At 40.9% G+C, this 13,406-nt stretch overlaps 2 protein-coding genes across 6 annotated transcripts in view; one reads left to right on the forward strand and one right to left on the reverse strand.

Moving 5' to 3' along the window:
* The window catches only part of LOC139755396 (uncharacterized protein CG43867), a 1,135,206-nt gene extending 1,123,650 nt beyond the window's left edge, over positions 1–11,556 (forward strand). For all 5 annotated transcript variants that reach the window (XM_071673657.1, XM_071673658.1, XM_071673660.1 and 2 more), the window contains 3 exons: positions 10–152; positions 436–583; positions 11,421–11,556. In XM_071673657.1, the coding sequence (XP_071529758.1) occupies positions 10–71 (62 nt within the window). In that variant the 3' untranslated portion in view covers positions 72–152; positions 436–583; positions 11,421–11,556. The remainder of the gene's footprint in view (positions 1–9; positions 153–435; positions 584–11,420) is intronic.
* Positions 10,279–13,406, reverse strand: part of Asciz (ASCIZ zinc finger protein) — a 38,812-nt gene continuing 35,684 nt past the window's right edge. The window contains exon 7 of the mRNA XM_071673664.1: positions 10,279–12,487. Coding sequence (XP_071529765.1) covers positions 11,410–12,487 — 1,078 coding nt within the window. The 3' untranslated portion in view covers positions 10,279–11,409. The remainder of the gene's footprint in view (positions 12,488–13,406) is intronic.

Genomic DNA, 13,406 nt, shown 5'->3' on the forward strand with positions numbered 1-13,406 from the left:
CTACACCAGTTTTGACCAAATGGAAAGAAAAAGCTGGCAGTGTGGGGGATTTCTGTCATCATAACAACTAATTTGTGGATTACCATTAGAACTGGCCTACCACTACAATTTCATGTTTTTGTGGACTTCCACTGGGCTGAAGTTTATTTCAGGTTAGTCTGACTTATTTCAAAGTCCCACTAGTGTTATTACAGTAACATAAATTGGAATATCTATAAAAAATTATTTGCACACGTCCACTCTCTAGATGTCATGTATAATTAAAATGATCAGATTTTCTGTAGTTAGCAGTGGGACAGCTCTTATATAATTAAAAAGTTAGTTTTATTGCCAGAAGTGTAAAACAGCAGAAATTAAAATAAGCAATGCTACATACTGTTATACTTCACACATCATGCTGTACCTCATTATCTGTTACTTTTTTTAACATTGCAGGTCTGCTTTTGATGTACAGTTCCTTTTGGCCATTTAGTGATTACTCGAAAATGTCAAGATTGGAGAAAAATCATCTGCTGGTTACCTCAGTCCTGAGACCTAAACACACACCACTACCAGCATTTCATGAATCAGACAGAACCAACAAGTATGACTCCACCATGAGTTGCTAAAAGGAGGAAAAAGTCATAAAGATTATAGCTTTTATTTTCTAGAGTATTGTTAGGAAAATATTTTTCAAAAAATAATTTTCATAAAATTACAAGTTTATGTTCAAGAAATTAACTTAATACACAAGTCTATATTATAAACCACAAAGGTAATAATGGACTTTTGTGGTGTAACAGTCAGAGCTGCTGACCTTCATGCATTTACAAATTGCCCAGGTTTGGATAAGTAGGTTCGAATCCTGGTTGTGGCAGTCTCTTCTTCCTCTTCCTCTAAATTGAGTACCTGGATTCTTAAAAGGTGTGTATATATATATATATATATATATATATATATATATATATATATATATATATATATATATATATATATATTTTTTTGCCGCTGTGTCCCTGCGTTTGCGAGGTAGCGCAAGGAAACAGAGGAAAGAAACGGCCCAACCCACCCCCATACACATGTATATACATACGTCCACACACGCAAATATACATACCTACACAGCTTTCCATGGTTTACCCCAGACACTTCACATGCCGATTCAACCCACTGACAGCACGTCAACCCCGGTATACCACATCAATCCAATTCACTCTATTCCTTGCCCTCCTTTCACCCTCCTGCATGTTCAGGCCCCGATCACACAAAATCTTTTTCACTCCATCTTTCCACCTCCAATTTGGTCTCCCACTTCTCCTCGTTCCCTCCACCTCCGACACATATATCCTCTTGGTCAATCTTTCCTCACTCATTCTCTCCATGTGCCCAAACCATTTCAAAACACCCTCTTCTGCTCTCTCAACCACGCTCTTTTTATTTCCACACATCTCTCTTACCCTTACGTTACTTACTCAATCAAACCACCTCACACCACACATTGTCCTCAAACATCTCATTTCCAGCACATCCATCCTCCTGCGCACAACTCTATCCATAGCCCACGCCTCACAATCATACAACATTGTTGGAACCACTATTCCTTCAAACATACCCATTTTTGCTTTCCGAGATAATATTCTCGACTTCCACACATTCTTCAAGGCTCCCAGAATTTTCGCCCCCTCCCCCACCCTATGATCCACTTCCGCTTCCATGGTTCCATCCGCTGCCAGATCCACTCTCAGATATCTAAAACACTTTACTTCCTCCAGTTTTTCTCCATTCAAACTTAACTCCAAATTCACTTGACCCTCAACCCTACTGTACCTAATAACCTTGCTCTTATTCACATTTACTCTTAACTTTCTTCTTTCACACACTTTACCAAACTCAGTCACCAGCTTCTGCAGTTTCTCACATGAATCAGCCACCAGCGTTGTATCATCAGGGAACAACAACTGACTCACTTCCCAAGCTCTCTCATCCCCAACAGACTTCATACTTGCCCCTCTTTCCAAAACTCTTGCATTCACCTCCCTAACAACCCCATCCATAAATAAATTAAACAACCATGGAGACATCACACACCCCTGCTGCAAACCTACATTCACTGAGAACCAATCACTTTCCTCTCTTCCTACACGTACACATGCCTTACATCATCGATAAAAACTTTTCACTGCTTCTAACAACTTGCCTCCCACACCATATATTCTTAATACCTTCCACAGAGTATCTCTATCAACTCTATCATATGCCTTCTCCAGATCCATAAATGCTACATACAAATCCATTTGCTTTTCTAAGTATTTCTCACATACATTCTTCAAAGCAAACACCTGATCCACACATCCTCTACCACTTCTGAAACCACACTGCTCTTCCCCAATCTGATGCTCTGTACATGCCTTCACCCTCTCAATCAATGCCCTCCCATATAATTTACCAGGAATACTCAACAAACTTATACCTCTGTAATTTGAGCACTCACTCTTATCCCCTTTGCCTTTGTACAATGGCACTATGCACGCATTCCGCCAATCCTCAGGCACCTCACCATGAGTCATACATACATTAAATAACCTTACCAACCAGTCAATAATACAGTCACCCCCTTTTTTAATAAATTCCACTGCAATACCATCCAAACCTGCTGCCTTGCCGGCTTTCATCTTCCGCAAAGCTTTTACTACCTCTTCTCTGTTTACCAAATCATTTTCCCTAACCCTCTCACTTTGCTCACCACCTCGACCAAAACACCTTATATCTGCCACTCTATCATCAAACACATTCAACAAACCTTCAAAATACTCACTCCATCTCCTTCTCACATCACCACTACTTGTTATCACCTCCCCATTTGCGCCCTTCACTGAAGTTCCCATTTGCGCCCTTGTCTTACGCACTTTATTTACCTCCTTCCAGAACATCTTTTTATTCTCCCTAAAATTTAATGATACTCTCTCACCCCAACTCTCATTTGCCCTCTTTTTCACCTCTTGCACCTTTCTCTTGACCTCCTGCCTCTTTCTTTTATACATCTCCCACTCAATTGCATTTTTTCCATGCAAAAATCGTCCAAATGCCTCTCTCTTCTCTTTCACTAATAATCTTACTTCTTCATCCCACCACTCACTACCCTTTCTAATCAACCCACCTCCCACTCTTCTCATGCCACAAGCACCTTTTGCGCAATCCATCACTGATTCCCTAAATACATCCCATTCCTCCCCCACTCCCCTTACTTCCATTGTTCTCACCTTTTTCCATTCTGTACTCAGTCTCTCCTGGTACTTCCTCACACAAGTCTCCTTCCCAAGCTCACTTACTCTCACCACCTTCTTCACCCCAACATTCACTCTTCTTTTCTGAAAACCCATACAAATCTTCACCTTAGCCTCCACAAGATAATGATCAGACATCCCTCCAGTTGCACCTCTCAGCACATTAACATCCAAAAGTCTCTCTTTCGCGCGCCTGTCAATTAACACGTAATCCAATATATATATATAAATATATATATATATATATATATATATATATATATATATATATATATATATATATATATTTTTTTTTTTTCTTTTTTTTTTGCTTTGTCACTGTCTCCCGCATTCGTGAGGTAGCGCAAGGAAACAGACAAAAGAAATGGCCCAACCTACCCCCATACACATGTATATACATACACGTCCACACACGCAAAATATACATACCTACACAGCTTTCTATGGTTTACCCCAGACGCTTCACATGCCCTGATTCAATTCACTGACAGCAAGTAAACCCCGGTATACCACATCGATCCAATTCACTCTATTCCTTGCCCTCCTTTCACCCTCCTGCATGTTCAGGCCCCGATCACACAAAATCTTTTTCAGTCCATCCTTCCACCTCCAATTTGGTCTCCCACTTCTCCTCGTTCCCTCCACCTCCGACACATATATCCTCTTGGTCAATCTTTCCTCACTCATTCTCTCCATGTGCCCAAACCATTTCAAAACACCCTCTTCTGCTCTCTCAGCCACGCTCTTTTTATTTCCACACATCTCTCTTACCCTTACGTTACTTACTCGATCAAACCACCTCACACCACACATTGTCCTCAAACATCTCATTTCCAGCACATCCATCCTCCTGCACACAACTCTATTCATAGCCCACGCCTCGCAACCATACAACATTGTTGGAACCACTATTCCTTCAAACATACCCATTTTTGCTTTCCGAGATAATGTTCTCGACTTCCACACATTCTTCAAGGCTCCCAGAATTTTCGCCCCCTCCCCCACCCTATGATCCACTTCCACTTCCATGGTTCCATCCACTGCCAGATCCACTCCCAGATATCTAAAACACTTTACTTCCTCCAGTTTTTCTCCATTCAAACTTAACTCCAAATTCACTTGACCCTCAACCCTACTGTACCTAATAACCTTGCTCTTATTCACATTTACTCTTAACTTTCTTCTTTCACACACTTTACCAAACTCAGTCACCAGATTCTGCAGTTTCTCACATAAATCAGCCACCAGCGCTGTATCATCAGCGAACAACAACTGACTCACTTCCCAAGCTCTCTCATCCCCAACAGACTTCATACTTGCCCCTCTTTCCAAAACTCTTGCATTCACCTCCTTAACAACCCCATCCATAAACAAATTAAACAACCATGGAGACATCACACACCCCTGCCGCAAACCTACATTCACTGAGAACCAATCACTTTCCTCTTTTACTACACATACACATGCCTTACATCATCGATAAAAACTTTTCACTGCTTCTAACAACTTAACTCCCACACCATATATTCTTAATACCTTCCACAGAGCATCTCTATCAACTCTATCATATGCCTTCTCCAGATCCATAAATGCTACATACAAATCCATTTGCTTTTCTAAGTATTTCTCACATACATTCTTCAAAGCAAACACCTGATCCACACATCCTCTACCACTTCTGAAACCACACTGCTCTTCCCCAATCTGATGCTCTGTACATGCCTTCACCCTCTCAATCAATACCCTCCCATATAATTTACCAGGAATACTCAACAAACTTATACCTCTGTAATTTGAGCACTCACTCTTATCCCCTTTGCCTTTGTACAATGGCACTATGCACGCATTCCGCCAATCCTCAGGCACCTCACCATGAGTCATACATACATTAAATAACCTTACCAACCAGTCAATAAGACAGTCACCCCCTTTTTTAATAAATTCCACTGCAATACCATCCAAACCTGCTGCCTTGCCGGCTTTCATCTTCCGCAAAGCTTTTCCTACCTCTTCTCTGTTTACCAAATCATTTTTCCTAACCCTCTCACTTTGCACACCACCTCGACCAAAACACCCTATATCTGCCACTCTGTCATCAAACACATTCAACAAACCTTCGAAATACTCACTCCATCTCCTTCTCACATCACCACTACTTGTTATCACCTCCCCATTTGCGCCCTTCACTGAAGTTCCCATTTGCTCCCTTGTCTTACGCACTTTATTTACCTCCTTCCAGAACATCTTTTTATTCTCCCTAAAATTTAATGATACTCTCTCACCCCAACTCTCATTTGCCCTCTTTTTCACCTCTTGCACCTTTCTCTTGACCTCCTGTCTATTTCTTTTATACATCTCCCACTCAATTGCATTTTTTCCATGCAAAAATCGTCCAAATGCCTCTCTCTTCTCTTTCACTAATAATCTTACTTCTTCATCCCACCACTCACTACCCTTTCTAATCAACCCACCTCCCACTCTTCTCATGCCACAAGCACCTTTTGCGCAATCCATCACTGATTCCCTAAATACATCCCATTACTCCCCCACTCCCCTTACTTCCATTGGTCTCACCTTTTTCCATTCTGTACTCAGTCTCTCCTGGTACTTCCTCACACAAGTCTCCTTCCCAAGCTCACTTACTTTCACCACCCTCTTCACCCCAACATTCACTCTTCTTTTCTGAAAACCCATACAAATCTTCACCTTAGCCTCCACAAGATAATGATCAGACATCCCTCCAGTTGCACCTCTCAGCACATTAACATCCAAAAGTCTCTCTTTCGCGCACCTGTCAATTAACACCTAATCCAATAACGCTCTCTGGCCATCTCTCCTACTTACATACGTATACTTATGTATATCTCGCTTTTTAAACCAGGTATTCCCAATCACCAGTCCTTTTTCAGCACATAAATCTACAAGCTCTTCACCATTTCCATTTACAACACTGAACACCCCATGTATACCAATTATTCCCTCAACTGCCACATTACTCACCTTTGCATTCAAATCACCCATCACTATAACCCGGTCTCGTGCATGAAAACCACTAACACACTCATTCAGCTGCTCCCAAAACACTTGCCTCTCATGATCTTTCTTCTCATGCCCAGGTGCATATGCACCAATAATCACCCATCTCTCTCCATCAACTTTCAGTTTTACCCATATTAATCGAGAATTTACTTTCTTACATTCTATCACATACTCCCACAACTCCTGTTTCAGGAGTACTGGTACTCCTTCCCTTGCTCTTGTCCTCTCACTAACCCCTGACTTTACTCCCAAGACATTCCCAAACCACTCTTCCCCTTTACCCTTGAGCTCCGTTTCACTCAGAGCCAAAACATCCAGGTTCCGTTCCTCAAACATACTACCTATCTCTCCCTTTTTCACATCTTGGTTACATCCACACACATTTAGACACCCCAATCTGATTCTACGAGGAGAATGAGCACTCTCCGCGTGACTCCTTCTTTTTCCCATATATATATATATATGTATAATACCTAGAAAAGCAAATGGATTTGTATGTAGCATTTATGGATCTGGAGAAGGCATATGATAAGAGTTGATAGAGATGCTCTGTGGAAGGTATTAAGAATATATGGTGTGGAAGGCAAGTTGCTAGAAGCAGTGAAAAGTTTTTATCGAGGATGTAAGGCTTGTGTGCGTGTAGGAAGGGAGGAAAGTGATTGGATCTCAGTGAATGTTGGTTTGCGGCAGGGGTGCGTCATGTCTCCATGGTTGTTTAATTTGTTTCTAGATGGGATTGTTAGGGAGGTGAATGCAAGAGTTTTGGAAAGAGGGGTAAGTATGCAGTCTGTTGTTGTTCGCTGATGATACAGCACTGGTGGCTGATTCGGATGAGAAACTGCAGAAGCTGGTGACTGAGTTTGGTAAAGTGTGGTAAAGTGTGTGAAAGAAGAAAGCTGAGAGTAAATGTGAATAAGAGCAAGGTTATTAGGTACAGTAGAGTTGAGGGACAAGTCAATTGGGAGGTAAGTTTGAATGGAGAAAAACTGGAGGAAGTGAAGTGTTTTACGTATGTGGGAGTGGATTTGGCAGCAGGTGGAACCATGGAAGCGGAAGTGAGGGGGCGAAAGTTCTGGAAGCTTTGAAAAATGTGTGGAAGGCGAGAACATTATCTTGGAAAACAAATCTGGTTATGTTTGAAGGAATAGTGGTTTCAACAATGTTTATATGGTTGCGAGGCGTGGGCTATAGATAGAGTTGTGCGGAGGAGGGTGGATGTGCTGGAAATGAGATGTTTGAGGACAATATGTGATGTGAGGTGGTTTGACCGAGTAAGTAATGAAAGGGTAAGAGAGATGTGTGGTAATAAAAAGAGTTTGGTTGAGAGAGCAGAAGAGGGTGTTTTGAAATGGTTTGGTCGCATGGAAAGAATGAGTGAGGAAAGATTGACAAAGATAAATGTGTCAGAGGTGGAGGGAATGAGAAGTGGGAGACCAAATTGGGGGTGGAAAGATGGAGTGAAAAAGATTTTGAGTGATTGGGGCCTGAACATGCAGGAGGGTGAAAGATGTCCAAGAAATAGAGTGAATTGGAACAATGTGGTATACCGGGGTGGATGTGCTGTCAATGGATTGAACCAGTGCATGTGAAGCATCTGGGGTAAACCATGGAAAGTTTTGTGGGGCCCGGATGTGGAAAGGGAGCTATGGTTTCGGTGCATTATACATGACAGCTAGAGACTGAGTGTGAACGAATGTGACCTTTTTGTCTTTTCCTAGTGCTACCTCGTGCACGTGTGGGGGGAGGGGGTTGTCATTTCACGTGTGGCAGGGTGGCAATGGGAATGAATAAAGGCAGAGAGTATGAATTATGTACATGTGTATATATGTATATGTCTGCGTGTGTATATATATATATATGTATATGTTGAGATGTATAGGTATGTATATGTGCGTGTGTGGACGTGTATGTATATACATGTGTATGTGGGTGGGTTGGGCCATTCTTTCATCTGTTTCCTTGCGATACCTCACTAACGCAGGAGACAGCAACAAAGTATAATAAATAAATAAATAAAATATATAATTTATATATTTATAATACTTTGTCGCTGTCTCCTGCATTAGCGAGGTAGCGCAAGGAAACAGACGAAAAAAAGGCCTAACCCACCCACATACACATGCACATACATACACGTCCACACACGCACATATACATACCTATACATTTCAACGTATATATACATAAAAATTACAACCCCCTCCCCCTGTATGCGCACGAGGTAGCGCTAGGAAAAGACAACAAAGGCCACATTCGTTCACACTCGGTCTCTAGCTATCATGTATAATGCACAAACCACAGCTCCCTTTCCACATCCAGGCCCCACAATACTTTCCATGGTTTAACCCCAGATGCGTCACATGCCCTGGTTCAATCCATTGACAGCACGTCCGCCCCGGTATACCACATCGTTCCAATTCACTCTATTCCTTGCACACCTTTCACCCTCCTGCATGTTCAGGCCTCAATCGCTAAAAATCTTTTTCACTCCATCCTTCCACCTCCAATTTGGTCTCCCACTTCTCGCCGTTCCCTCCACCTTTGACACATATATCCTCTTTCTCAATCTTTCCTTACTAATTCTCTCCATGTGGCCAAACCATTTCAAAACACCCTCTTCTGCTCTCTCAACCACACTCTTTTATTACCAAACATCTCTCTTACCCTTTCATAACTTACTTGATCAAACCACCTCACACCACATATTGTCCTTAAACACCTCATTTCCAACACATCCACCCTCCTCCACACAACTCTATATATAGCCCTTGCCTCGCAACCCTATAACATTGTTGGAACCACTATTCCTTCGAACATACCTATTTTTGTTTTCCGAGATAATGTTCTCGCCTTCCACACATTCTTCAACGCTCCCAGAACTTTCGCCCCCTCACTTCTGCTTCTATGGTTCCATCTGCTGCCAAATCCACTTCCTAGATATCTAAAACAATTCACTTCCTCCAGCTTTTCTCCATTCAAACTTACCTCCCAATTGACTTGTCCCTCAACCCTACTGTACATAATAGCCTTGTTCTTATTCACATTTACTCTCAACTTTCTTCTTTCACACACTTTACCAAACTCAGTCACCAGATTCTGCAGTTTCTCACACAAATCAACCACCAGCGCTGTATCATCAGGGAACAACAAATGACTCGCTTCCCAAGCCCTCTCATCCATAACAGACTGCATACTTGCCCCTCTCTCCAAAACTCTTGCATCCACCTCCCTAACAACCCCATCCATAAACAAATTAAACAACCATGGAAACATCACGCACCCCTGCTGCAAACCGACATTCACTGAGAACCAATCACTTTCCTCTCTTCCTACACGTACACATGCCTTACATCTATAATTTTAAAACTTTGCTTCTAGCAATTTACCTTCCACAGAGCATCTCTATTAACTATCATATGCCTTCTCCAGATCCATAAATGCTACATACAAATCCATTTGCTTTTCTAAGTGTTTCTCGCATGCATTCATCAAAGCAAATACCTGATCCACACATCCTCTACCACTTCTGAAACCACACTGCTCTTCCCCAATCTGATCCTCTGTACATGCTTATACCCTCCCATATAATTTCCTAGGAATACTCAAACTTATACCTCTGTAATTTGAGCACTCACCTTTATCCCTTTGTACAATGGCACTATGCATGCATTACACCAATCTTCAGGCATGTCTACATGCATTAAATATCCTTACCAACCTGTCAATGACACAGTCACCCCCTTTTATAATAAATTCCACTGCAATCCCATCCAAACCTGCTGCCTTGCTGGCTTTCATCTTCCGCAAAGCTTTTACTACCTCTTCTCTGTTTACCAAATCATTCTCCCTAACCCTCTCACTTCGCACACCACACTCCAGTACCACAAGTTCTTCAAACAAGACTTTTGTCTCCTCAATTTACTTTTTGCATGACAGCCACAGTACATGGGAATAAGATATTCAAACGAGGCATGGCTAGTGGGTTTTTCATGTTTTCAATTTAGGTAGTCAACTCTTACCATTACCAACTGGTTAATTAAACACCTTGGCCTTATAATTTCAACAAACAAAACCAAGACTGTCACAGGCTATGTGGTTGCAGTTAAGAACTGTTTGCAGTGTTTTGGTGTAAAAGAAAATGATTGGCATAAGTAATAGTAATGTTCTTGGGACTTTCTGAGGTTTATTTCATTAATACAGTGATAAGTTTATTAAGAAAAGGTGGGGGGGGGCTTACATTTCACCTTAAGTAGTGCCAAGTTGCATATCTATAACCACTCCTGTTGCCTCGAAATAAAAGCAGATTTTCTGTTTAAGAAATAATTATCCACCTACAACCACTGGAGCTAGCCCATACAAAATGATTTTCTTCCTCTCATCTTAATCAACATTTCTCTTAACCCTTCAATCTCAAGATAATGGTAAACCAACAAGATACCAATAATATGGCTTCAACAATAAACAAATCCTTTAAATATGTTTAATCCTCAGGATGTGTTCCTTGCAAATTTGCATGAGACTGAGGCAAAGAAAAGGAAAAACTTGCATAAATAAATAGCCACAAAATATCTAAATTTGAACAAATTAATGAGCATACATGATCTGTTCCTTAAGAGCCCTAAATCCAAACAAATCAGCAAGCACAGACATTGCGACATGGAACTTAATCAAGGCAACATAGAATACAGTGCTGGATGACTTATCTTGAAAGAAAATATTCTAATTCAACTGAAAAGAATAAATGTAAAATGTTGGCAAGAGTGAGGAGGATCCACTTGTAAGAATTGGAGGCAAGTTATGTTTGTGTGATTAAATGGCAATGGTTATGTACCCAGTGGGATTTTAATTCATACAAAAAAAAAAAAAAAGTTTTGGTATTTCAACACCATCTTACAATGGAATTAATGGCAAAAATTGTCCCAATTTATAATTAGGGTAGAAACGTACACCTAAAGACTTTTTAACCAAAACAAAATAATCAATCTCATTCATTAGAGATAATGCAAATGAACTTTTGAACTTTGTACAGCTAGCAGTAAAAAAAGCACACCTACATAATACATGGAATTTTAATAATTTCACTAACTTCATGTATTACATCATATATTTAAATTTCAGATATTCCTGAAGGAGGATGTTTACCTGTAGGTGTCTGTGTATGAGTTGTCACAAGTGCTGGAGGATCATCTAGACTAGTCTGAGTTTGAGTGTGGGTGAAAGAAAGTTCAGGAAACAATTCACTATGGCTGTGATCTGGTGTCTGTGTATGGATGGTTGAACGCATAAACTGTTCAATATCGGAGAAATCTTCATATGTTTGTGTTTCACTTGTGCACCACAAACTATCACTCCCATGTACCTGACATGATCCTGAAGTCTGACAAGAACCAGGACCTTGGTATGCATTACTCCCATTTAGAATAAGAAGGCTGCTTGGGTCTGTCTGGGTTTCAGTAGTTGTTAAAATTATTTCATCAGTATCATCAGGAGTGTCTGCATTTTTGCTGAGAAGAACATCATGATCTGTTTGAGTTTCAATGCTTGATGAGCGTATGTGACCCAGGGACGGGGGTCGTCTTCTTGTAGCAACTGCTGAATCATTAACTACACCAAGCAAATCGTCTTCAATCAGCAGCTGTGATGATGCAAATGGATCAAGATGTTCTCCTGTTTGTGTAGATGTAATAGCAGTCACTGATGATGGAGCTATTCCAGGTTCATCATCACCACATGCCCGGTCAAACAGAGAAATGGTAAGAAACTGAGGCTGTGTTAGCCCAGCTACACGAGGGCTGGTCTGTGTACCAGAAGAACTGTGCTGCGAGGCAATAAACTCGGGGAGGTCAACTTGCAATGCTAGACTTCCAAAAGACCCTTCATCATTACACTCTTCAGTGCCAACATCAATAAAGCTAGTGTGACACTCATTATTAGTACTGCTTGTACCTGTACTGACTGTTGATGCTGCAACAGACAAATTAAGATGTGAACCACTTTGTAGTCGTTTACTATCTCTGTGAGTGAGCCTTGTCTGAGTTTCTGCTGTACGTTTCCGCTTGCCAGGATTTCGGATGACTGTGCTATTTCCTGCTTGTTCCCAACAATTTCCTGGACTAGAAGATTTTCGCCTGGAACGTCTCATCATTTCAGCCTCTGTTTGTACACCCACATCCACACAGGCAACTCTGAATAAAAGAAACCAATGTAAACTAAACAAAAAATACAGTATCAGCCTATTTGTCTTTATGATTTCATATACATGAGGTAGATCAAGTGTGCAAAGTGTCTTGATTCACTAATGTATACAATCTATGTCTAGTATGCTAAAGTAAATAAAAAGATGTTCATCATAACAGAAGGACTTACTCATTTTTAATCCTCATTAGATTTAATATTTATGAAATTATCACACATAGTACAAGATGCTGCCACTGAATAAATAAAAATAATTCTACTATACATCCATCTTAGAGTAAAACCAGTTACTGGTACTTATGACTGTTTACAATTTCAAAAATAAGGAATCTCAGTCAAATATGAATAACATATAATACCTGGTGCTACCTCGCTGATGCAGAGGGTGGCGATGCAAGGTGGTGCTAGGAATGGATAAAGAAAACGGCACAAATACATGAAGAAAAGAAAAAATAATGTATACATTCTTTTCTCTTCCCCCACACCTGATCACCAACCCCTGTATCAGTGATGTAGTGCCATGAAACAAAAGAAAGGCCAAATCTCCTAACACTCATTCTCTAGCTGTCTTGTGTAATGCCCTGAAACCACAGCTTGCTATCCACAGACCTTTCCATGGTTTACCGCAGCCATTTCACAAGACCTGTTTCAGTCCATTGGCAGCATGTTGACCCCAGTATGCTACAACATTCCAATTCACCCTATTTCATGCACGCCTTTAACTCTCCAGCACATTCAGGCCCCAGTCACAAAATCTTTTTCACTCCATCCTTCCACCTCCAATTTCGTCTTCTGGTCCTACTTGTTTTCTCCACTTCTGACACATATATCCTCTTTGTCAACCTTTCCTTACTCATTCTCTCCATTATGTCCAAACCATTTCAATACACCCTCTTCGGCTCTCTCTAC

This window comes from Panulirus ornatus, chromosome 19, assembly GCF_036320965.1.
Source record: "Panulirus ornatus isolate Po-2019 chromosome 19, ASM3632096v1, whole genome shotgun sequence".
Classification (NCBI taxonomy): Eukaryota; Metazoa; Arthropoda; class Malacostraca; order Decapoda; family Palinuridae; genus Panulirus; species Panulirus ornatus.